This window comes from Alosa pseudoharengus, unplaced genomic scaffold (genome assembly GCF_046254945.1).
Source record: "Alosa pseudoharengus isolate Yale_2024_CS ecotype anadromous, Long Island Sound unplaced genomic scaffold, YU_APseudo_1.1 YU_APseudo_1.1_scf_4, whole genome shotgun sequence".
Taxonomy (NCBI): domain Eukaryota; kingdom Metazoa; phylum Chordata; class Actinopteri; order Clupeiformes; family Clupeidae; genus Alosa; species Alosa pseudoharengus.
This window is the reverse complement of record NW_027468774.1, coordinates 14,005,123-14,032,211: the sequence shown is the minus strand read 5'-3', so window position 1 is coordinate 14,032,211 and position 27,089 is coordinate 14,005,123. Positions and strand designations below refer to the sequence as shown.

At 42.1% G+C, this 27,089-nt stretch overlaps 2 protein-coding genes across 4 annotated transcripts in view; both read right to left on the bottom strand.

Moving 5' to 3' along the window:
• Positions 1-808: 808 nt before the first annotated feature.
• eif3ba (eukaryotic translation initiation factor 3, subunit Ba) lies at positions 809-12,945 on the bottom strand. Its single transcript, XM_076264909.1, has 19 exons — positions 12,724-12,945; positions 11,677-11,869; positions 11,461-11,580; positions 11,292-11,349; positions 11,062-11,190; positions 10,240-10,397; positions 5,576-5,707; positions 5,380-5,446; positions 4,427-4,473; positions 4,112-4,322; positions 3,847-3,919; positions 3,414-3,536; positions 3,257-3,335; positions 3,003-3,141; positions 2,730-2,855; positions 2,258-2,335; positions 2,038-2,146; positions 1,605-1,717; positions 809-1,382 (listed from the first exon to the last, which is right to left on the bottom strand). Exons 1-18 carry the CDS (start codon positions 12,824-12,826, stop codon positions 1,617-1,619), a joined length of 2,046 nt encoding a protein of 681 aa, XP_076121024.1. The 5' UTR covers positions 12,827-12,945; the 3' UTR covers positions 809-1,382; positions 1,605-1,616.
• Positions 12,946-18,754: 5,809 nt separating this feature from the next.
• Positions 18,755-27,089, bottom strand: part of gna12a (guanine nucleotide binding protein (G protein) alpha 12a) — a 34,551-nt gene continuing 26,216 nt past the window's right edge. For all 3 annotated transcript variants that reach the window (XM_076264925.1, XM_076264923.1, XM_076264924.1), the window contains 2 exons: positions 23,604-23,654; positions 18,755-22,862 (listed from right to left, as the gene is read on the bottom strand). In XM_076264925.1, coding sequence (XP_076121040.1) covers positions 22,293-22,862; positions 23,604-23,654 — 621 coding nt within the window. In that variant the 3' untranslated portion in view covers positions 18,755-22,292. The remainder of the gene's footprint in view (positions 22,863-23,603; positions 23,655-27,089) is intronic.

Genomic DNA, 27,089 nt, shown 5'->3' with positions numbered 1-27,089 from the left:
TTAGTCGCCCTAAATCCCTTTTCATGTACAAGAGCACACTTCAAACATGCTTTAAAAGCAGCAAAGTGCCCTTCACACTGTTAATAATAATCCTCGACCCATTTTGTTTAGTCAGTGCACAGGATCTAAAACTCAAAATGCAAAAGATGCTTTAACGCCATTTCAGCCTATCCCCCCCCCACCCCCGCTCTTGCTAGGCAGCAGCATCATCATTCGTGAGTGCCTATTTGGGTCACACAGAGAAGAGCGGAGCAGCAACACACCCGGAGCACATGGCAGCCATGTGGAGTCAGGAGAGGAGAACTTCAGGTCAGATTAGGTAGTGTGTGACAGAGGAGGCCCTGAGCCAAACTGGTAGGAAAACGTGACCTGAGACACCTCGCTGCACCCAACGCCCAAACCCTGTGCACAGCAGCTGGGCCCTAGCTAATGTGCAGCATTAAATAGGCCTGAAATGAGCACTTCAAGTGGAGATCAAGGTCACAAATACTTAATTCATAATAACTCAGTGTTTTCACCCAGCACTCTCCCTTCCCTGGGCATGTAATGCCAAAGTCTGAAACTAATACTATTTTTGTTTAAAATGATGCCAGTGATAAAAGAAAACAGTACATCAAAATTTAGGTATTGTCATTTTGGTTAGAGCAAAAGATCCAGGTCCTTGTTGTATGTGTTCGTGAAGAACTCAATGACCCCATCTTTGATCTTGCAATAGAGAGATATGTTCCTGGCAGTTAAGAATATAAACATCACTGGTGAATTATAAACAATACTCTTCCAAAATCCCCAGGAGCGTAAGAAAAGAACATTTTGCCTTTGCACATTTGTAAGTATATTCTTTATTCGTCTTCGTGCACATTTTAATACAAGGTAATCTGAAAGGGGGAGGGTATAGCCCACTGTAGTGCCATGTCGGCACACTAGACCACATTTTATCTTCGCGGAAAAATGTCTGAGACCAACACTTTTCTTTCCACTCTGCGGTGTAAAAAAAGTTCATGGCACGTCGTGACATGGCCACAGCCTTTGATATTATGAAAGAAGAGACAGAGGTGAAAAAAAAAAAAATCAACTCAATCACTGAAAAAAGGATTAAACAATTGAGATTTTAAAACCCTCAACAGAGCAGACTGTGTCCAGATGGGGTCCAAAGTGTTGGAGACAGAGTGAGGTCCTGTTGGAACTGGAGTAGGTGCCAGAGGAGCAAATCCACAGAGGCTTCACGACTCTCCCACAGCAGCCACCGATATTAAAAGGCACTAGTGATCGATGGCAATTCTACAAGACAAGGATTATTATAGGCTTGAAGAGATTCCCCGAGGCCCAGAGAGAGACAACTGATGCTTTTGAAATCCACACCAATTCCTCTCCAAATCACCAAGCTGTAAAGAGGAAAGAGAAGCACATGAGACTAGTGATACAGGTCAAGTGCAGAGCTGCAGCCGCAACTTTATTTGCATCCACACAATACTTATTTGCCAGATAGAATCATTTCAATACATTTGCATTATTGGCAGAGGAGAGCAGCTGTTACCAACAGCGGGAGAACAGTGCATTTTCCTTTCATTTATACAGTTCAGATTTGTACTGAAAGAGACAACCACCTGGTCCAAGGACTACAGCTCGCCGAAGGGAATAACTTCTTCATTGATGAAAAACTCAATGGTCTCCTCCTCCCAGTCATCCACATTGCTGTCCAGTTCATCGGTGTCCACTCCTTTAATAATTTACAAACGCGAACACATCAGCTCTTTTTTCAGACTTAAATTTGAGATTTGAGACTTGAGATTATGGTATCAATCGCAATTTGACATCTCCAAACTATTGTTGTTATTCAAATTAAAACTGATTTATCACATACAATTATAAAAAGTACAATACGTAGTGAAATGCCAAAGACTGTTCATGCCAAGACAAAGACAATACAAAAGACAATATATATCTAGATATTAAATATAACAATGTGATATTACATGTGTACACAATGCCAATAAATAGACCTATTCTGTGGTTTTCTAGTCTGTGCCGTAATCTCACCTCCTCTGAGCTCCAGACGGAGCTGTTTCTGCTCCTGGTACACCTTTTGGGCAGCGTCACGATACTGGCGGTACTCGTCCATCATGTTACGTCTCTTGTCAATCAGTTCCTTTACAAGAGATTACAATCAAACTTGAGAACAATCCACAGGTATTAAACAAACCTCTATGAAGAGATGACAACGTGTTGGTGCAGACACTTAGAAATGCAGAAATTGTACCTTGGAGGCCTTGGATTGACTGAGACGATCTTTCTGCTCGAATATCTTGGAGTATTTCTTCAGGTCCTTCTTGATGGTCTAGAAAAACAGGAGGTCTGATTAGGCAAAGTGCACCAGACTAAAAGGAATGGAATCAGAGCAGGCTCCTTGTCATGACTCATTTTGAGCTCATACCTTTCAGTCCTCTACTTAGACTAAGGTAAACATTCAACAGACCAAACTCAACTATTGAAATCAACCTCTGTGGCTGTTTCCATTTCACCAAGTTTATTCAAATTACAAATATGAAAGACAGAACACACACCACACACACAGAGAGAGAGAGAGAGAGAGAGAGAGAGAGAGAGAGAGAGAGAGAGAGAGAGAGAGAGAGAGAGAGAGAGAGAGAGAGCTCATCATTGCCACAGTGCATTGAAAATTGCATTACGAGAAGCGGAGAGTACAAGAAAAGCCTCGATGGGGCCCTGCTCACTTTGATCTGCTCCTGGGACAGGAGGACGGGGGGCCGTGGCCTCCACAGCAGCTGGCAGAAGCGATCCCTGTTGTTCTTCTGCAGCAGGCGGCCCTGGAAGGTCCACAGCCAGTAGGCATTGTCCACCTGCAGGTGATGAGGGCAAAGAGGGGATTAAACTGATAAGGCAATTAAGCCGTCATGACACCCTTAATTAGGGCGACGGGAGGACACACGCAATCACATGGCTCCACTGAGGAGAAGGAGGAGCTGATATGAGGGCTGATTAGTCACCTTGTGGCTCCACCAGGAGACAGAGGTCACCAAGAAGCGACCGGTGGGGTCCCACTCCACGTCTGAGGCCATGTAGTGTTCGGCGATGTTCATCATGGTGCAGTCTGAGGTGTCCACAAAAGCTAAAGCACCGTTCATGCTGGAGTGGTAAAGAAACAAAAAACCAAGGGTGCAATTTGTTTAACATCAACAAATTGAGAGGAAGGGGAATAATGTGATCAGTATGCATATAATAACAACAACAAACATCTAACCTCCTCAATCCAGCCAACACCAAGAACTGACCCTGGGGACTCCAGAAAATGCTGTTTGCTTGCTGTTTGTCGAACATTTCTGCAAAACAAACCATTTTCAGTGGTGCACGTCAGGAAAGGACCAATTCATGTTTTTAGTGAGGGGAACACAACTTACTGATCAGATCAATCTTTCCATTGCTCTTGACATGGTAAAAAGAAACGTTGATTCTGGGAGACTCGCCATGAAGCACAGCAAACTTGCTGCCATTGGGCTCCCAGGCAAACGCAATGATGCTGTCTGCAAGCAAGACAAAAACCATCAAGACTTTACATAAACACAGGCTTGTGTTGGGGAGGCCCATGTGCTTAAAGTGTAGGTGTGTTGGTATATAGGTAATTAAGTGTGTAGGTTTGTTAATGATGACAGATAGCATCTCTAAAGATTAGCCCCTAGATTAACAAAAAAACTGCAAGAAAACATTAATTTCCCCCAATGTCTTCCAACATTCTCTCTATGATTCAGAGTAGTTAAACACTGCAAAACCATGTTAAGTTTTAAGTAATAATGTTACAGTCAGAAGAAAGATGAGCCTGGTTTCCTTACTCACCCTTCATCTCAACCACATCCACAGGGACCTGCTTCTCCCTCATCCGGAAAATCTCAAAGTTGGTGACAACACCCTGGGGGGAAAAAAACCCACAAGGGATGAGATCAGCACTTTCACATCCAACTAACAGATATATGGATAATGGGACACATAGCTTGAAGCAGGAAAATATCTGTGTGACGTTACTACAATCTATTCTCTGATACTAAGCAGTCCATGCCTAAACTGAAAACGTATGGGACCCAGGGGAATTTTCTCTTGTTACCTGTGTGCCTTTGGGGGTCCTGTCGACTTTAACACACAGGTAGTCGCCATTTTTCTGCCAGTGGAGCTTGCAGTCCACAACGTTGAACAGATTGCGCACCCTGATCTCGTTCCTGGTTGGAAGCTGCATGAGAGTCACCCTTGCTGGGATGTCTTTGTCTTCTGGGACCCAGAAGGCAATGATGTTGTCACCAGGTGACCAAGAGAAGTCCCTGAAAGAGAACAAAAAGCACATTGAAACATGAAAAGGTCCATTTAAAAGGCTAGTTATATCAGCAAAACCAAAGTCAATGGAAACATATATGGTTCAACTTACTTAATACCATTGATCTTCAGACTCTTCTTATCCAAGAGACCCATGGACTAAACAGGAAGAAAGTATCCTCAATTAAAATCATGCAATTGTAAAGCAGGGAGGGCAGTTTGATCGCTCACTAACTTCCTGACTTCTGACAATTGTACAAATTCCAGCATTTACCCTGAATTTAAATACGATTGTTACTTTAACCTAGCCTAGAAATCTAGACGCACCCTAGCGTCAGCAAATGTAATTTGCAGCCAGGGTAGTCTAGCAACTCTCCTTTGGCTTGCGAACTGGAAAAATGAAACTTCTATCAGGCCAATCACATCGTGTATAGAGTCGGCTACGGTGAATTTCCACGTGAATTTCCTGCTACTTGAAAACAAAGAAGATGGATGCTGCTGCTGGCGAACAGCGGCCTTTGAATCGCGACTCGAGTTAAGCTTTTTTTAAATTGGCAAAAGTTTGATCAACTAGCCAACTAGCTCCGTTGGTGGGAAAATGCATGGGACTCATTGTAGCCGGTTGTAGCGCTATCCTTTTTTGTGCAGAGGAAATTTGAAAGACAACCGTTTATCCCGCCCCTCGGATTGAGCAGTGCCTATGGTAAGTTCCCAGACCCTACATCTTAATGTCAGGCTAACTTTAACCTACTATGTGTATAAGCCAAGCCAGCCTTATGATATTAGAGGTGCTGATTCTGTCGGAGTTCAAGTCAGGTTAAAAAAAGCAAGGTATAGGTGCAGATAGCTCTACAATGAAAGAGCTATGAAATTATAAAATATATTATTTATTAGGACAACATAGTTAACGCAGGTGTTGGTTAGGCGGACACCTAAGCTGTAAAGCACTGCAGCAAAAACTCAAATAGAGTTACTATATGTAGGGCCTTACATAACTACCTGTTACACAACACATAAATGAGATTACAGTATCTACTTCTAATTATTAAATGCTGAAAATCTTACAGGTGTCTCATAGATGCTGAGCGTATCCTGAGACATTCTGGCAAAGAACTTCCCATCATTGCTCCATCTGCGAGATAAGTGGAAAATTAAATGTCACTGAAAGTACACATAACATTAACAATAGAGTGGGGCTGGTTCATCCAAGGCAGATTGTGACCAAAAACCATTACAGCATCTGCAAAGCATCAGAACTCACTTAAAAATGGGCCAGTGGGCAGAGCTCTCACAGTGGAAGCCTCGCTTCTTCTGTCCAGTCAGAACATCCCATATGATGATTGCTTGGGGGTCGTCTTTCGTGTCCATGAGGGGACTAAAGGTGACCACATACCTAAAAATACCAATACACAAATCAAACAAAGTCCTCAATTTAAAAAGCAGAACAGGGGGGGTGGGGGGTGGAGACCATAGTGGTGTTCCCACAGCTTTTCACATCAAATTCAAGGACTTTTTCAAGGACATTCCAGATCCACTTCCTTCAAATGAAATAACCCAACACAGCAGTTGTTTGAGACACAGTTTAAAGTCAAATGTTGTTACAGCTGTGTTAAGTCCTGGAAGACAATGTAGGCTCTCGCCTTCTCTCACACAAAATACATCACCTCAAGCACTTTCAAAAAGCATATCAATTTATGTCTTTTCAAAAAAAGTTTTGCACCCCCCCCCCCCGCCTCTTTAATTCAAACGTCAGGGATTTCAAGGTCCCCTGTGATAGCAATAAAATGTATGGTTAAAATGGATAATAATTTAACTTCAAGACTACTTTTAGTTAGCCATGTAACCCATCTTGGTTTTAAACAAAGACCCCATCCCCTCCCCCAATGGAATGCTAATGTGCTGGTTTAAGGCCTATCACTTACACAAGACAAAGGATGCTACCTTGATATAATGTATCCATGTATCATGAAATGTAAATGTATTCATGTCTGGTATCATTTTGATAGTCTCATTACAAGGATTGTAATGATGTGATTGTGAGAATGTTTGGAACATTCTATAAGTGATATTTCTGATATATAAGATATCTCTCCTCATGCTATTCTGACAAGAATGCATAGGTGTGAAGTGGGTGTGAGTAGGTGTGTCTGATACCAACTGTAGAACCAATCAAGTGGGCTTGTTCTTGGTGCCACTTTGTTCTTTGTTTAAACCATTTAAAAGTAACTAAACTGCAATGTTTGTGAGATCAGATTTTCTAGACTTGGACTAAGGATGTAGAGCGGAAGAGAATAGTTGGCTTCAGGCCAACCTAGGCCTGGCCTGGGCTAGGCCTACATAGACCTTTTTTGTACTCTCTCTGCTTGTAACAGAATAAACCTGATTCCTGAGTTTTTCCTGAAGTTCGCCAGTCTAAGATTAATATTAAGTAATTATTCACCTACAATTACTTTCATGGAGGTTCCACCGAGATAATATACTTTTGTCGCTGATTCTAAGACGCCGCAGTTTTTTTTTTTTTTTCTTTTTCTCATCGCTCTGGTGACAGCTCCCAAGTTAAGGACGCTTTTTATCTGCATTTCTTCTTTGGTGATGAACGAAGGTGGATCTGTAAATCCGGGCGGTTCCTACTAACCACAGTTTGGAATGGGCGGTAAGATATCGGAAAAGGCATTCTGAGTGAGTAGACATTTTGGCAAAACCGTAACTTAATAGTGGACACAAAATTGTGCTTCCCCGATTTTGGCAATATTTTGGCAAAACCGTAATTTAATAGTGGACATAAATTTGTGCTTCCCCGATTTTGGCAAAACGTCGCACAAGACGAATTAATCCATATTTTGTAAAGCGTCTATATATGTGTTGGATTGAAGTCCAATGGTGCCTCTTTATTGGATATAAGGAGTAAATAGATTAGCGAGTGTGCTAGGCAGCTCAGTATTAAACACGGTGGTTCGTGTGCAATCTATTTTTCGCGGGTTTTAGGGACATCATGTCCTAACAAGCTACGTAGCTTATGCCCCTTTGTGTTTACAGAACATTTTATTCCTTCACTACCAAAACAGAATATTAGACAGAACTTGGTGCTGCCCTTTTTGTTTTTATCACCAAGAGCGTATGAGCGGCTAGAATCCAAGCTAACACTAGTCTTGTTTTGTTTTTGAGTAGATGTGGTGTTTTGTTTTAGGCTACATCTACACTCAGATGATGAATCCAGGATTTTTGTCGTAATCTTTTTCAAGTGTGCAAACAGCATAAGCTCAAACAGCATAAGCTCAAGAGAGCATGGTTAGGCCTCTTTTAAGTACGCCTGAGCTAACTAGCTGCCGCTAGGGGCGTCTAGATGTCTTTGTGAGCTAATATGAGCTAACTGAAAAGGCTTGACTAAACTTCTTTTGTTCTTTTAAGCAGGAAATTCTTCCTGCAGCCCGTTTAAAGTTGTCCTCCAGCTCCATGGAGCTGTGTGTGTCTGTGTGTCCAGTATGAATGAATGCGCGTGTGGGCCGGCCCTGTGTGTGTGAAATTTGTTTATTTCGTTATATGTGTTTGTTTCCATTTTTTGTTTCAAGTCCTTTGTTTTCTTGGGTCAAAAGTTTTCACACCTTTTGCTATCTTATCTCACTGCCTTTGTTCTAGCAGCACTGTATTCTATAACCAACCCCCCAGCTTCTCCCCCATGGACACAAAAGGAACTTCACTGGGGAGATATGAACCTAAGAGGAGTGATAATGGGAAACCATTGTTGATTTCAACCATTTTCTTTCTTTCATTTGAGGGACATCTTTTGGGTTTAACATGTTAAGACATATTTTTTTTTATTTTTGCTTGTATGCCAATGGGAAATGTTTGCTACATGTTTACGCCTTGTTTGATGTGGGCAAATGTTCAATTGAATGGATTCATACCCACAACTTGAGTTTCTTTCTGTTTGAAATTACCTTTTATTTGTTTTTAGTTTGTATTTTTTTTGTTATAGTTAAGAAACTATAAAAAGGGGGAGATAGATGGTATTGACTTGAAATACCATCTAAGTTTATTGGTTTTATTGCTCAAATGGTCATTTTTTAAATGCCTACTGTTTTGTTTTACTGACCCTCACTTCTAATGCAAAATCTCTTTAAAAGACATGTAGGGGTACCCTACCCACGTGAGTCTGTGGATTATTTTTCTTTTAAACATCTAAACTTAACCAAAGTTTATTTATTTTCTTTATATTGGCCTTTTGCCAATAGATGCAAATGTGTAGTCTCTGTTTGGAGATAAATAGCCCTGCTATGTTAGAAGACCCATGCTGTAGGTGTGACTGTCTCCAATTGAGAAACTGAATACATTAGCATACTGTTGTTGACTTGTGAATCTGCATTCACGAGACACTGTTTGACTCTGTTTACACTCATGCTAATGTCTCTCAAAGTTGTTGTGAATCCACTCTCCAGAATCTCTTTCATGCCAAAAGGGACAAAGGGAGGTGTGACATGCCTTTGTCTTCGACTACCACTAAGCAAACATATCAGAAGATCCTTTCAAGATGGCGAATGGCTCCACCAACCAGGCTCAGCTACCACGCCAGAGCAGCAGCCGTGGAGACCAGGCCATGCCACTGGACGAGCTTGATGGACCAGACAACTCTGCCCTGGGCTCAGGTACAGCCAGCAGCAGCGGTCGGGGCCAGGCCATGTCATGAGACGAAACTGGACGAGGCTCAGGAACCACAGGTCCAACGGAACCAGTGGCAGAAGCAACTGCCATGACTCTGGAAGCAACAAAACTGGACTGACTGAAAGCAACGAAAGGGGGTGCCGAAAGCAGCATCGCACTCCGCATCATCAAAGACACTCATGGCCCATTGTTCATGTGGACATATTTGGACTGACACAAGGGTGCACGCCGAACGCGGCCTGCCATGCACACCCTTTGCACTCGCATACACTTACACTGAAACAATGCAGACACATTCAAGTTTCATAAGAGGACCCTTCTTCAACGGAAGAGAAACGCAAGAAAGGGTGTATGCTGAACGCTGCTTTCCTTGCTCACGCACACACTTACATTGATTATGGACTGATTATGGACTTTATAAAAAAAAAAAACAACAACAACAAAAAATTGTTAAATTGTTCAAGAAGGCTCATGTTATGGAATCTTATTTTAAACTTCAAGTCATTCAGACTTGAAAAGGGGGAATTGATAGCAATAAAATGTATGGTTAAAATGGATAATAATTTAACTTCAAGACTACTTTTAGTTAGCCATGTAACCCATCTTGGTTTTAAACAAAGACCCCATCCCCTCCCCCAATGGAATGCTAATGTGCTGGTTTAAGGCCTATCACTTACACAAGACAAAGGATGCTACCTTGATATAATGTATCCATGTATCATGAAATGTAAATGTATTCATGTCTGGTATCATTTTGATAGTCTCATTACAAGGATTGTAATGATGTGATTGTGAGAATGTTTGGAACATTCTATAAGTGATATTTCTGATATATAAGATATCTCTCCTCATGCTATTCTGACAAGAATGCATAGGTGTGAAGTGGGTGTGAGTAGGTGTGTCTGATACCAACTGTAGAACCAATCAAGTGGGCTTGTTCTTGGTGCCACTTTGTTCTTTGTTTAAACCATTTAAAAGTAACTAAACTGCAATGTTTGTGAGATCGATCAGATTTTCTAGACTTGGACTAAGGATGTAGAGCGGAAGAGAATAGTTGGCTTCAGGCCAACCTAGGCCTGGCCTGGGCTAGGCCTACATAGACCTTTTTTGTACTCTCTCTGCTTGTAACAGAATAAACCTGATTCCTGAGTTTTTCCTGAAGTTCGCCAGTCTAAGATTAATATTAAGTAATTATTCACCTACAATTACTTTCACCTGGGAACCCTGGTGGATTTGCAGCTGTCAAATCTAGAGCAGTGACGTTACCTTTCGCAGGGAGAGAAGTCAATGAGCTGCACACCCTGGTGGCTGAACCTCTGGATCTGCTTGAACTTCTCCCCACCCCACAATGCAATGCCCCTCTGATGGAATGTAGCGAGATAGGTACCCTTGGGAGACCAGCGCACGTAAGTTTCGGTCCAGCGCTACAGAGAGGAACGCAGCAGGAAGAGAGGCAGGGGAAAAACAGTCAGTAATCAAGTCAACAATTAAATACACACTCCAAATGAAACCAAGATCCACACACAGCCTGGTTAGGTGCAGGTAGATTGCAGGAACATACCTAAATAGCAAAAATAAGATTGCTCTACCGCGCACACTGTTGACTTTTTACCCGATTTTATTCAGAGCGAACAACACGTTTCGCATCCAGCGACTTGAGCGAACCTGAGGACGCTGTATGCGAAACGCGTTGTTCGCTCTGAATAAAATCGAGTAAAAAGTCAATAGGGTGCGGTAGAGCAATCTTATTTTTGCTAATCGCGCTGGATGCTGCATGACGCAACATTGACCCTCCCGCTGGATGCTACGTAGCGCAACATTGACCCTCCCGCTGGATGCTGCGTAGCGCAGCATGCTTTTTATTCCATGTTTCTAGGTGCTACAGAGGCTTAGATATAAAATTTTGGTAGACGTTGACAATTTTTAGTATGTTTTCAGAAAACCCTCAGGAAATAAGGTTATTTAGTCTAGAATGCCATAGGATTCTATAGGCGTTTTTAGCAGGCATTTTAGGAGTAAATGGGTTAAATACACACTTTGGGATGAAGGCTATGCTAGTGGTGTGAAATGCCAAGGACACTAACTCACCGCTCTCTCTTCCACTGTGATCGCATCTTTGGCATCATTGGAGAATATGCCTGTCCTTTCACCAGCTTCATAAATCACACTGTACTGATCACGACAATCAGGATCCTCCATCCAGTGGCGCAGATTACCCTGTATGACACACAGTAGGGCAATGTTAATGGTGATTAAGGAATTTTGCCGTCCAGATGTCACAGTTTCTGTGCTTGATAAGTGTTACAAGAAGCACTCACAAAATCTTTAAATGGCTGCTTCTCTGGTGCTTCCCATTCATCACTGATATTCATGTACCTGAATAAACAAAGTTGGTTGAACATTATACACATCGTACAGTTGCCTAGTTTTGCAAATGTCTTTTTCAAAAGAACACCACAACAAAAGGATACTCAAAAGGTAACATACTTATCAAAATCTGTGAAAAGGTTGACACGGAAAGTGTGCTGTTTATCCAATTTGTAGCCATCTGCATTCTTCACTGCTTCCTGTGCATGAGAAGGTGCAGAATACTCCAAAAATATATACCTGAAAGAGAATGATGGTAAAGGGGAATGTTAGTCGCCTTACATGGTTTCAAGACCATGCACAAACAAAATGCAGTCTAGAGGGTTGTGGACTTACCCCTTGGTTTTGCCCTCAGCGTCAGGGTAAAACTCATTGGTGATTTTGCCAAATTTAGAGAAGATCTTGTGGATTACATTTTTTAGTTTCTCCAAACGTTCTGGTCCAACCTGGGGCACATTGTCCACCACTATAACGGAGTCAATGCCATCTGCCTCCTGAGGTTTTTCCCCGAGGAGATCCTCCAAAAGCTCTGGATCACCAAAACAAGTCACCAAAGTTAACACAAGATCCAAATAAATGCATATTAACCCAGCGCTGGTATTTATAGAGAAGTAATGAGCAAAATTACATTCTGAGTCGCACGCTCAAGTATCTCGCAAATTTCACTTCTCAGTGTTACTTTGAGTGTTACTTCTCAGCTCTCATGCCAAAGTATATCAACTATGTATGAGTGTGTCTTTCAAGAGGGTAGGTTAAAGTTTAATTATGTTTAGATATATTACGTTTCCTAAGATGTTTCACTAAAATGTCACACTAACAAAATATGCACTTGTTGCGGAAACAATGCCTTGACAGCTGGGGGACTAGCTACCTAGCATAACTTGACAAATTAGCCACCTCAACTGTACGTTTTAAGTAGGCCAACCATGTCTGCCAACAACTGTTCATAGTCATCTACATCAAAAACACTCTGAGCTCATAGTTTAGGACGTTAAATTAATCATCCATGTGTATACAATACTGCATATTTATCACATTCCAATTCATTTCACAGTCAACGCTGGTAACGTTATCATGAGTCTGGCTAACACTTGCTAACGTTGCTTCGCAACTAGCTAGCTACAACAACTCTGACAAAGTCGCGTAGCACTAGGTAGTTAGTGGATTTGCAGCAAGAGACGTTTAGTTCCAAGTTTCTTAGAAAGGTCAATCAAACATTGGATCTCAAATGGCGTTCAGAGTTCAATACATTGACTAATATGGCTATCATTACCAGAGCCATGTACGCTAGCTATCGATATTAGCTTTACGACGGCACAGTGTTCTGGTTCACGGTAGTAGCAGCTAGGCCTAAAAGCCGGCTACTTTCCTCTTTTTACTTACCCTGATCACTTAAGTCATCCTCGAAATCCTCTGGATCACTGAATGAAGGCTCTTCGCCATCATCAAAGTCCATATCGGCCTCCATATCCTCTGTTTCACGCATTGATGTAATTTTTTTGTTCGGTCAATGACAAGAATCGTAAATTTTAGTAAGAAAGGAGGATTTTACTCAGAAAGCCATGTGGACACCACCCGGCGCCAACCATTGAGCGTCGAGAAAAGGACTGTACCACACCGAGAACAAAGGTAAGGCTATTAAGACAGTCAGCCGTTTTAAGATTTAGCTTTGTTAAATCCACGCATCATTGAATGTTGCTCAGCTATGAATTAATAAAATACACGACACTGTTACATTTAAAATTCAAGTGATCCAAAGTAAACGTTTGTATGTGGGGAGAATTGTTGTCCACCTTCAAAAAAGATTTGGTCTATTCCTACACGGAACTGTTTCCGTTTCTACACTGGTATTCAAAGCTGATCTTCGATCAGTCAGAGAATTTCTAATATGAGTAGGCCTATCTGTAAACGGGCTCTGGATCAGTCATGACCAACTCATCACAATGTAGAAAACGTGCTCGATTTTCCTTGTCAGGAGGACGCAGCTGCCTCAACTTCTTTCGGAAGTTCAAGTTTCAAGTTGTATTGTCTTGTCTGTTGGATCCGATCTACTTTGCAAAGTAGCGAAATTTTAGAGGAAAACGGGGTAAAATGAGCCACACCTAAAAATTTTTTTATAATGTGCCAGCAGGAAGAGGGAATCATTCCTTACAATCTGTGGAACAGCACATGGTAACAAATGTGGTAAAAATAAAAATAATTATATATATATAACAATCATTTTATATAGGCTACATAAAAATATTGTTTGCTCTCCAAGTGGATTCCATTCATAGTTAGGCTGATGTAAAATAATAATAATAATAATAATAATAATAATAATAATAATAATACATTTTATTTGTTACATAGCGCCTTTCAAAGCACCCAAGGTCGCTTTACAGAGTAAACACGGTAAAAAATCATAATAATCAGCATACATGTACATACATGTACGTGTATGCTGATTATTATGGTTTTTTTACCTAAGGTAAAAAATGCCAGACGGAGCTGCGCAGGTTGGCTGCAGCAGATTTCGCAGAGTAGCCTAGCCTTGCCCCAACCAAAGATCCTTAATATACATACAACCGTCTCTGGTCCTATCCCAAGAAATCCCCTCGACCAAGTGCAGCACCGCTCACGGATAGATGGAAGGATAGAGGCCCAGCTAGCCATATCAAGCTCCTTTCCAGAGGCTGTAACACTGCTAAACAAAACTACACCTTCTATCTAGCATTTGCACTTTAGCATATATTACATGTGTGCAGGGTTGGGTAGTAACGGATTACATGTAATCTGGATTACGTAATCAGATTACAAAAATCAAGTAACTATAATCAGCCCAGATTACAATAAAAAAATTGTGTAATCAGATTACAGTTACATTGTTGGGGATTACCTGATTACATTTTATCATGGAAGCAATGCAACTTTTTGATGATAGCCTAGTTATCTTTTAATTCGACAAGCTTCGGCCTTGCCGGTTCGATCCCCGACCAGTAGAAAAAATGTGGGCGGGGGAAGTGGTTGAGCACTGCTCTCCCATGCCCACATCCACGGCTGAAGTGCCCTTGAGTAAGGCACCTAACCCCTTATTGATCCCCGAGCGCCGTTGTAGCAGACAGCTCACTGCTCCGGGTTGGTGTGTGCTTCACCTCACTGTGTGCTCATTGTGCTTCACTAATTCGCGGATTGGGAGACCAAATTTCCCTCACGGGATCAAAAGAGTATCTATACTTACTTACTAACTTATTTACTATTGGGGCAGGTCTGTCGGCACACTGCCTGATCTTTTCCTCCTAATCTTAATGTAGCCTCTTGTTTTAGTGTTACCGTTTACTTTGAGAAAGTCACCAGGTCCCCCTGGTTGAAAAACATCCCAAAGGAATAATTGTCTCACCCCCACAATTGAAATGGACATGGATCTCAGGCCATGTCCTGGGTCAAAAAAATCCAGCTAAAGCTAAATTCATTGTCCAGGTGTGCCCTTATAAAGGTTAAGCTGAGTTGTGCATGTTTGGAGAATAGTGATCCATGATCACATCCATGATGACTAAGTGATCGATTTTGGGATGGGGAAAATTTCAACCACCAAAATACCACCCCCAAAGTGGAGAATAGCTATAGAAATGTATTAGTTTTGGGTGTTTTTCAGACAATGGGACCTGGTGACCTCAAAGTAAATGGTAACACTAAAACAAGGGGCTACATTAAGATTTTTGGAAGAAAAGATCAGTTAATTCACACAGGAATGCTTTACTCAGAGCAAAGAGATTTCTTAGATGTAATGAAATAATAAACAGAAAAATAGAATGAGAATTCTTTCATCAATTCAGTGGTGGTGTCTTTTACTTAAGGGACATATTTATTGAAGTAATCTAAAAGTAATCCTAAAGTAATCAGATTACGTTACATGTTTTTTGTAATCCTGATTACGTTACTGATTACAAAAATTGCCATGTAATTTGTAGTCAGTAATGGATTACATTTCAAAGTAATCTGACCCAACCCTGCATGTGTGTGTGTGTGTGTGTGTGTGTGTGTGCATGTATGTGTGTGTTTATAGATAGATAGATAGATAGATAGATAGATACAGTATATATATATATATATATATATATATATATATATATATATATATATATATACAGTTAAGAACAAATTATTCATACCCCTGGCAAGTATTGATTTAATGTTGATTTTGTTGTTGTTTGTAATGTTGATTTTTTTTTGTTTGTTTGTTCTGACTGAAAATTACACTGTCACATGCCAAAAGGTTGCAAGACAATGTGGGACAAACATGGAATCAAAAAAGAAGCGTTTTCATCTTTTTTTAAATTTTTATGAAAAATGGCATGTCCAAAATTATTCATTATTTTATTCATAATTTTGGATTGTTTTACATCCTTTTGGCATGTGACAGTGACATTTGCAGGAAGAACAAACACATTGGTCAAGAGAAAGTCAACATTAAATCAATATTTGCCAGGGGTATGAATAATTTTGTTCTTAACGTTAATTTTGTTCTTAATTATATATATATATTATTATCATATTATTATAATAATATATAACATAACCCTCTATACTCCTTATCTGTCATTGTATGTCATCTGGAAAACCTGTATTTATCCAACTGTACAATAATCTCTATAATCTCTATTGTCTACACATAACTGCACAGAATGCTGTACTCAACCTGCACTTTGGTATTTAATGCACTTCTGGTTGGATGTCAACTGCATTTCATTGGCTCTGTACCTGTACTCTGCTAAATGACAATAAAGTTGAATCTAATCAAATCTAATCTAATTGAATTTATTATCAAATTATCAGTTAAATTATTAAAGAAATTACATTATTAGAAAAAAAAAGAGCAAAAAAGATCTCTCTGATTCGTATGTCCTGCATGTCCAATAAAGGGAGTTGAAGCTGGAGAGTCTATATGAGATAATAAGACTGTACAGTACCACACATAGCCATACTACCCATAAACATAGCCATACATAGGCTACTGTACAAACACACACACACATACCCACTATACAATTATATACATAAAACGGCAGGCCCATGGACATGGGACATGTACATTTAGGATTCTGACAGTTTGTGGAAAAAAACTGTCTCTGAATCGTGTGGTGTGGGTGGTAATGCTCCAGTAGCGTATGAGAGAAGAGTGAGTGAGCTGGATGGCTGGCATCCTTGATGATGGACTCAGCCCTGCTCTGACAGCGTGTGGATAGCTCATTTGAAGCTGAGGGAGGTCAGCCACAATGATTTTGGATGCAGTCCTGACAGTCGTTAACAGCAGTTTGAGATCGTGGGCAGACAGGTTCCCCAGCCACTGTGATGCATCCAGTCAAGACGCTCTCAATAGTGCAGCGAAAAAAGTTCACCAGAGTTTTTGATCCCACCCCAAAGCTCTTTAGCCTCCTCAGAAAGAACTGCTGTGCCTTCTTGAGGATACAGGTTTTTTTATTTGTATATTACTTCTTCTGCTGTAAGTGCATGTTGTGTGTGATGTCTGTATGCTACTGAGACCTTGAATTTCCCCTTGGGGATCAAAAAAGTATCTATCTATCTATCTATCTATCTATCTATCTATCTATCTATCTATCTAGGTGAAGTGCAGGGACCATGAAAGGCACTCAGTGATCTGTATGCCCAGGAAACCGATGACCATTTCCATCCAGGTCTCTGAGCTTTAACAGATTTTTAATCTGGCTTCATCCAATTTTCAGATTGTGTGTTTTGTAATATATTCAAATTATGGTACATTTTATGAATAAATGCCTAATATCCATATATAAACATAAAAACTCAAAAACGTGTAATACATTTTTTCTTTGGTATGATGTCACTAATCAACTGAAAAAGTTTTATAGTGATATAATTGAAAATTTCCCCCTATTCTACTCAATTTACTTAGTGTTGGGCACAACTTTAATCTCGAAAAAAATATGTTTCACTCCATCTACGGCGGTAGACTTTTAGTATATGATTCAGGAGGGTATTAGGACCAATACAAACGAGATCATAAGTAAAGATATTTGATGTCAAATGATGCTAAAAAATGAATGGGGGTCAATGGAATGCTAACTCTAGGAGGTCAGGTGTTAGCCCCAGTGCCTCCCATGGGTAGTAAGCTTTCCACACACACGCTTACCCCCTAACATTCAGGTGAGGAAGTGCTCACAGGAGGATGCAGTTTCTCTGTGCTCCAGTAGAGGGGGCTGTTGTCTAATATGTGGGAAGGGTGTGAGATGCATTGTGATATCCCACTTTGAAACAAGGGTTTCTGAACAGTCCCAAAAGGAATGATCATCTTATCCTTTTCAGAACAGTAATTGACTCCACATGGTTTTCATTTCACCTCTGTACACTTTTGTTAACCATGACTTTTCTCTGTGATTGAATCCCAGTCCACATTGTACACGTACAGTGAAAGACACTGCATGCTCTGAAATGTCCCTTTGCTTAGAGTCGGAGAGAAACATTATTCTGTTATGTTTTATTTCATGTCATGTTATAGTTAGTGAGACACTACAAGTTTGCTGGTTAAACTTGGCTAATTTTCACAAGGGAAACAGTAGCCTTCTTTAATGTCGCCTGACCGGGAACAGACTACAACAGCTGCTTGCAATGATAGTGCATTAAATATCACAGCTCAGTTTTAAGTCCAATCAAATGAAGCCCAGAGGAAATGTTAGGATAACAAGAGTCATGAGTCTTACTCATGTAAATAAGACAAGCGATTTAGAGAAAGGGCCTTTGTGTCTATTTTACTCCAACTGGAGATTGTTTGAGGTTACATGATGATTTTTTTTTTTTTCTTTGGTCAAAAGCAAAAGGGGAGAAAAAACTCAATATTTCCTGGAGATGAGAGGAAACAATAAAAAGAGAACATGGCGATGTGATAGACAATGGCTCTGGAAATAGATGAGTGATTGAAGGGTCGCAAGCACATGGAGGTGGTGATGTAAGGCAACATTTAACATCTGAACGACCAAGTGATGTGGAACTGGCTGGGGATAGTGCCCACTTGAGAATAGCACTTCCTGTGCCTGTTAACTCTTGCATAACCATCTGTTTTTCCTGTTTGAACTTGTTTTCAAAGTCGTCCCCAGGAAATGCATGCAGAGTTTCCTTCACTTTTTCTTTGTCTTTCTCTAAAACAAAACAAAAGCAACCATCTACTGAGCTAAACAAGATTCTCCGTTCTGCTGACTAAGAAAACATTTAATTGCCACCAGAAGCTGTCAGTGTCTAGAGGCAGAAGAGCATCCTATGTCTGTGAGAATCTGGCTGAGTAGTTGTTGTAGTTGTTTTGATATAGTTCAGACATGCTGATAAGTGCAGAGCACACTGGATCTGGGTCTCATTTAGATGGCCTCATAACTCAAGTAACAGATGTTCAGATCAACACTCCACATAACATAAAAGACGTTTATTGCTTTTTTATACAATTCTTATATACAAAACAACTGTAATACAGTCAATCGTAAATGTCTGCACACTTTTTACAATTACCACTTATGTTAGGTTTGTAAGGTCATGGAGCACACAGCAAACTAAAGGTAAAAACAAACAGATTAAAAATAAAACATTGACGACGGTTAGTAACCACAGTATTCTGACTAATTCCCTTAGGGGAGGAATTAAAGTTGATTATTGGAGCATCAAAACATTTCCACATGAAACAGTCTGAGCAATCATTACAGAGTGGAGTGCACCAGCTGTCATAATGCATTCCTGCAACTTACTCAGCAACTCCATCACATAAAACAAGGAGACAGGGGCTGTCAAATCTGCCCCAAGGAGGACAGACCTCCATGCAGTCCTCTACTGTGTCAGGAACATCCCCACAACCCGGTTTACCTTGTGCCTGGGACAGCGTGACCCCATCCCCATCACACACTTGATTTGACATACCGGTTCTTTTCAAAGCTATTGCGTTAGGCACGAAACTTTCATATTGCGCAAACCACCAGTTCTCTAACCCGACTGTGGGTTGTATTTGGTCCAAAGGGCAGATGTGAGAGCCGATAGGGGGAGGGGGAAGACAGACTCAGAGAGGGGTTTTCCTTTTCCTCAGTGGCACATTAGTTAAATTGCATCCAGCTAACCACTGATCCAGGAACAGATATTGTCCTCATCCCCTCCTGGTCCAGCTGCTATAGATAGTAGGGCAACTTTGCTAGCATGCCAACAAAGCTTTAAGCAAAATATTTTTAAGATGTCAAATCTTTGTAACTGATGAAACCACACATTGTTTACAGATAATACAAAAATAATCAACAATCAAGCTTAATCAACAGCAGAAAAGAAGTGCACTTCACGGCATTGTGTGTGACGCAGCATTATAGAATCGTTGTGAATATTTAAGGAGTAAATCTGTGTAATTGCTGAAACTGTACAGAATATGTTCAGGCAGCAGGATGTAACATGTGGATTTAGATTTTTGGGTATCGCTCTCCTAGGACACAGCGGGGCCATGAAGGCTGAGATCAAACATCTTTCTCTCTCTCACACACACACACACACAGAAAGACACACACGTTTGGATCCAGAACGGACTACTTCCTGTGGACACACCAGTGGTTTTGAGGGAGGGGTGTAGAGACGTTGGCCTGATGCTAGCTAACTGATAGTGAGAGAGACAGAGCACAGCATTTTATCTGAGCTGATATCCAATACACACTGCTTTGGAATATTTCTCTGACACAAGAGGAGACCACCCAGAATAATCATCAACATAACATCCTTAAATCTTGCAACACTGGTGCCATGTCTAACTTGTAGAATCCACTGTGCGCTTTCTTCTTAAAACATCAACAGCTAGCAGAAACCAAACCAAACCGATGACTTTAAGCCCTAACCCTAACGCTTGCTGACCAAGGAGTGTATGAATCAGTCAAGGCTGTTTCTAATGACTAAAACAGAGGCATGGTAGAGCCCTGGGGCCCACATGGGGTGACCCCCACATCTGTGCGCATCTCTGGGAGTTGCCGTTTGCGGTGCACACTCTGCCTGTCTGCGTTGTCTCCTGCTTCCCGCTTTCCTCAGAATCACACTCACCCTGAGAAATCGGTGCAGTTCAGACAGAGAGAGAGAGAGAGAGAGAGAGAGCATATTTTGGACTATTTATACTGTTTGGCTAATTCCAGGACATTTTCCCCAAGAATCCCCTAGAGAAAGTTCGATTACACTATAAATGGAGAGAAGCCTTTGAGGAGTTTCAATTAAATTTTCGGAGCGGTACAGGCCTAGAGAAAGTTCAATTACACTATAAATGGAGAGAAGCCTTTGAGGAGTTTCAATTCAATTTTCAGAGAGCGGTAGAGGCCCAGCGTCTCCTTGGGACCCCTCAAACACATCAGCACAAGAACACAGTGCAGTGGAGCTGTTGGGAGACACAACAGTGGTTCTGTTGGAAGTGGTGATGGGGGCATTTCAGTGATAATACTCTTTTTACAAACATATTCCATCGATATATTGACCAGCTGCGTCAGTCTGTTCTGTAGAACAGATGTGCCAGTATCAACAAAGAGTTGTCACTGCTTGGCTATTCCTCCACACAAAAACAATCAGTCATTCAAAGATGAAAACACTTGAAACTCATTCATTAAACCTCCTTTTTTGCTTATTTACATATAAGTGAGGGCAGAATTAATGCTGCTGGAATCCACCAATTTGTAGGATGTTTCGGGAAACCACTGTTAAAGGCAACAACTGAAGTGATTCACTCATCACTCACTTTTGTAATCAGAAAAAAAAATGTACAGCTGACATGAAAAACATCAACGATGTCTCAAGATTCAAAAACAGCTCAGTTGGAATGTTCAGTGCAACAGGATATCGGAACAGCTTTTTGTTGCCTTCCGTAATACTGACACTGCTGGAAGGGAGCCAGTGCAAATTCCTTGGGCACTGCTCGAGTTTCATCCGTTAGCAAAACATACCGGAGCTGTGAATTTATACATACCGTACAGCAACTCCCCAAATCTGAATATGATTTGCACCACACAGCCAATAATCTGATCTTTTTTTTTTTTCTACATAAAATGACCTTCCCTTTCTCTGAGTTACTAAAACACAATTATGAGGCAAATCTCTGGATATTTTCCAACAATTACCATGGCAGTATTCTTAATTTAAGAGGGAGACATGAACTGTTGCTCAAATCTGATTGGTTGGTAATACAGGACGTCCCTGGTGAATGTCCTTGTAATTTCATTGTCTCATCCTCAAAACAACATTGAATCAGTCAGTACAATGGAAAGGACAACCTTCCTCCTTTTACACACACACACACACACACACAGTTGCCAACCGTAGATTACATACATAAACCTCCATTCACATGCATATATACAATTAATAGCTCAGTGTTTTGCTCTGAATATTGAACTGCAAGAGAAGATGTTACCCTGGTCCAAAAAACATTTGACAACATCATTTCCAGCAAGATAATAAAGTGACCCATCCTAAATGTGAAAGCTGTGACATATCGCTCATACTGTGAGGGAGTGACATTGGTAATCTGGTGTTTTAAACATTTCCTCAATCATCTAAAATAAAAATCACTCAATAGTGTGTGTCGTCCTTATTCATCTCGAAGTCAAACACTGTAAATGGAGATCACACTAGAGTGTCCACAGGTCTGGCAGGACACTTGCTCTAGTCTCCGTCTAGAATATCAGTGGAGGACAAAATAGCAATCTGGTTTGTGAGGAGAGGTGTGTGTGTGTGTGTGTGTGTGTGTGTGTGTGTGTGTGTGTGTGTGTGTGTGTGTGTGTGTGTGTGTGTGTGTGTGTGTGTGTGTGTGTGTGTGTGTGTGTGTGTGTGCGCGTGTGTGTGTGTGTTTGTGTGTATGTGTGTGTGTGTGTGGGTGGGCGGTTTGTTGAGGACATACAGTGCAGTCAGACAGGCCCATCTGCCAGAGCCCAACAGCTGAAGGAAGCTTGCTCTCACTGCAGCATGATGTCCTTGAGATTCTCCTGCAGGATGGTGTCCTTGACGGCATGGAACACGAAGCGGATGTTCTCCGTGTCGATGGCGGTGGTGAAGTGATGGAACAGTGGCTTGCTGCGGTTGCGCCGCTTGCGGTTGAAGCACTGCACCAGGTAGGCCTGCACGTCCTCCACGCGATGTGGGTCGCCCCGGAAGTCCGGGAAGTGCTTCCGGATGCTCACCTGGCCCACCTTCTCCACCAGCAGGTCCATCTTGTTGAGGAAGAGGATAATGGAGACGTTGGAGAAGAGCTTGTTGTTTACGATGGTCTCGAAGATGTTCATGGACTCCACCAGGCGGTTGGTGCGCCGGTCCTCCATCAGGACCTGGTCATACTCGCTGGACGAGACCATGAAGAGGATGGAGGTGATGCCGTCGAAGCACTGGAACCACTTCTGCCGCTGCGAGCGCTGGCCCCCGACGTCCACCATCTTGAAGGGGATCTTCTTGATGACAAAGTCGTGTTCCACAATACCTTTAGTCGCTTTCCTGGCCAGGAGGATATCCTGCCTGCTTGGGACGTAGCTCTACAAAGACCAGGCGAGAGACAGGAAAAGAAGGTCATACACAGAAATGTGAATATTTGCAGTGTTGAATGTTTTTGGAGTCTGCGAAATGTAAGGGTAAAAAATATAGGGTAAGTACATTTTGATGTCTATTGTTGCATGAGCATGGCACCCAAATTGGGAGAGGAGAAAGGATGATATTCCATGTAAATTTCCATTTGAAAGCCTGTGCCCTGCCTCCCAGTTCACGTGACTATTTTTGGCACTTGGATGCTGTTTCCAAGACAGCCTAAACAACCCATATTAAAGTCTCACTGTTTTTCACTATCCCTCTGAGACTTAGGCTCATGTTCTAGTTGCTGTTCTTAGCAATCTAGGGCTACATCTGCCTCACGGTGGGCAGTACTCCATGCTCTCAGTGAGCAAAACACAGAGCACCTTGCTACCACTCTCAAACTGCCTCTTTGCACGGTCTGGTATGTTGGGAGTAAAAGATTCACTACAAAAAGAGGTCACTTGTGAATACATTATAAAACTACAGTTCAAAGATGAATAAAACAAAAACATCATTATAATCAAGTGGCACTGACGCATATTCATGACATTCATCTCTGTGTCATCAGAATGTTCTTGGCAGTTCCCACATGTGCAATGATGATACATGTGTTCTGCTGTTTTTAATCTGTTCTTGACGGTACAACAGTAACTATGAGATTATAAGTGTCCCATTTATTAAAGGAATATTGCACAAAGCTGACTCACCAGTTCCCCAATGCGATCTAAGTTGTCCAGGAAGTACTTAACTGATTCACTCTAAAAAAAGATAAAGAATAATTATCCTTTACATGTGTTACACAACCTCCATCATTTCATAACTATTTGAAAAAAAAACCCAAGATAAAAACAGATACTTCAATAAACAGAACACATTAAAAGCAGTTTTTGATTTGACACATTCTCAAACATATTTGGGAAGAGGGATGATGAGACTATACCCACACCATAAATTCACCATGACTTCAACTGCCAATGTTAACCATCTGACCTGAACTGACCGTTTGCAACGTACTATATAGCTTAAGCATCTTTAAAAAAAACATTAAAGCATATGAAAAATGTGCTTGACAAATCCCCAATCCATCTGAAGATTTTGTTTAGGTTGGCTGCAGGGGATGGAGAATATGAAAAATTTGGGGGTCGGCTAAAAGAGTTAAGTCTCTAGAGCTAATTCACTCAACTGTTCAAGCAGACCAAAGGTGCACACATGACTAATATGACTTCTTCTTCTTTGGTGTGACCAGAATGCTAGTCCAGCAAACATAACCTTCACTTCACTATTTATCATATAGATAGCCTGGATAATTGATTTGTTCTGGGACATTTTGAAACAATCCATCTATCACCTATCCATAGTTTCCCTCATTCTGTAGTGGTTCTCCATGGTCCCACATAGAAATGAATAAAGCTGGTGAATTGGGTCCCGGAAAGAGCTATTGTTTCAGATCAGGACAGTGGCCTTGAATTTTGCTGTGTGTGTGTGTGTGTGTGTGTGTGTGTGTGTGTGTGTGTGTGTGTGACATTGGGGACTGGGCCTGTGTGCCTCAGCTGTGATGTGTGTGTCTGACAGAGCTCTGGCCTGGCCCATGCTCCCAACAGGAAACAGCTGTGTGTGAAAACAGGGGATTAACAGCCCACAGACAGCACTCTGTCACACCCCAGACCATACCACCCTTTCAGCCCCCCCACCCCCAACATACACACACACACACACTCTCTCACACACACACACACACACACACACACACACATGAACACACACACATACACATACACATACACACACACACCCCCAACATACACACACACACACACACACACACCCAACATACACACACACACACACACTCTCTCACACTCCCCCAACATACACACACAGACACACACACTCTCTCATACACCCCCAACATACACACACACACACACACACACACACACACACACACAAACACACCCCCAACATACAAACACTCTCTCACACACCCCCAACATACACACACATGCACACTCTCTCACACACCCCCAACACACACACACATGCACACACTCTCACACACACACACATGCACACACACACACACTTTCTCACACACCCCCAACATACACACACAGACACACACTCTCTCACACACCCCCAACATACACACACATGCACACTCTCTCACACATCCCCAACACACACACACATGCACACACTCTCTCACACACACACATGCACACACACACCCCCAACATACACACACAGACACACACTCTCTCACACACCCCCAACATACACACACAGGCACACACACACACACACACACACACACACAATCACACATGCAAGCACACACAAACACAAACATACACACACACGCACGCATACTCAACGCACATGCACACACACACACTTACACACACACACACACACACACACACACACACACAATCACACATGCAAGCACACACAAACACAAACATACACACACACGCACGCATACTCAACGCACATGCACACACACACACTTACACACACACACACACACACACAATCACACATGCAAGCACACACAAACACAAACATACACACACACGCACGCATACTCAACGCACATGCACACACACACACTTACACACACACTTGCACACACACACACTTACACACACACACACTTGCACACCTACTCAGACACTCATATGCCTCTCTGCCACAGCTACTTTTCTCCCTTTCTGACTCTCTCTCTCCATCTCAACCCACACACCCCTACATGTACAATCTCACATAAACTCACATAAAAACACAAGAATAACACAGATACTTCTCTATGTCATTATGTATCACACACACACTCACACACACACACACACACACACACACACACACACACGCACACACACGCACATTCACACATGCACATGCAGACACACACAGAAAAGCCCACATGCATACACCATAACTGTCCAGTACAACAGGGCCAGGAAATCAAGGCGATATCTGATAACACTGCCTGTGGGTTTTATCAATCCCCTTCTTGAAACATGCACGTGGAAGACAAACATTCTTTCCCTCTTGCAATAATAAAGCTCTGGGGCCATTGTCAGACACTTGGGCAGTGAAAAGTTGGAAAGCGAAGCCATGTCCAAGGCAAGCTAAGCCATCCAGCTGGCCGACGCTGGGCAAACACTGACCGAGCGATGGAAGCCTGCTATTACAGTTTCGGAGATCAAGACGCTAGTCATGCATGGCATCGCAGGGTCAGTTGAAAGGATTCCGTCCACATATGGTATGTGTATTACACAGCCGTTAATCAGTAAGTTATTGTAAAAGCATGCGAGTGTTAACTGATGAGCACCACAATAATCATTTCCTTCCCTGTAACAGCAACAAATCCATGGCTGAGGGTTCCAGTCAACAGATGCAGTTGAGGATTTTGATTGGATCGGTTTGGTGCTCTGCATGCCTCTGTTCCCCTCCACTGTCTCTCTCCGTCTCCGTCTCCGTCTCAGCGCAAGAACAAGACCAAGGGCAGACATTTCACCAGCCTGGCCCGGGCGCAGCCCTCACACCCACCACCACCACGCTGCACCACCACCACGCTGCACCACCGCCACGCTGCACCACCGCCACGCTGCACCCTGCTTGCCAGTGTGGGAAAGAGCAGCACCACGAGGCCTGCTGGACCCGCCGAAAAAAAGCACAGCTCTGCTTCACGGCCACATAAACATGCACGCGTGCCCATGGGTATTCGTGATTGGCCAGGCCCGACTCTTCGAGGGACAGTGGGTGGGAGGGAGGCCAGATTAAGCCTGGCCCGAGCTAAAGGGGCCGCTGTGGGATGGAGAAAGCGATGAACTCCCCTCCCCATGCTCTCGGGTCAGCACCCCTCCATCCTCCACCCCCAACCCCCGTCCAGAACTGCGATGGCTATCTCTGCGGCCATTCTCCCCTCTAAATAAACACAGCACTCGCAGACACACACAAATGATATCTAATTAAAGGCACGTCTTGCTCTAAAGCCTTCTTGGGCTCGAAATGGTGAAAATATAGCCTGCAATGATGGAAGGACGACAGAAAAAAATGTTTTGTTGGTAACCAAATTTAGTCCTTCATCCAAATATAAACACGTGCTGCAAGCCCCAAGACTGACCCGCATTGCCAGTGTCATTCTGACACAGCTCTGGCATGCATTAGTTCCTCCTTTTAAGAAA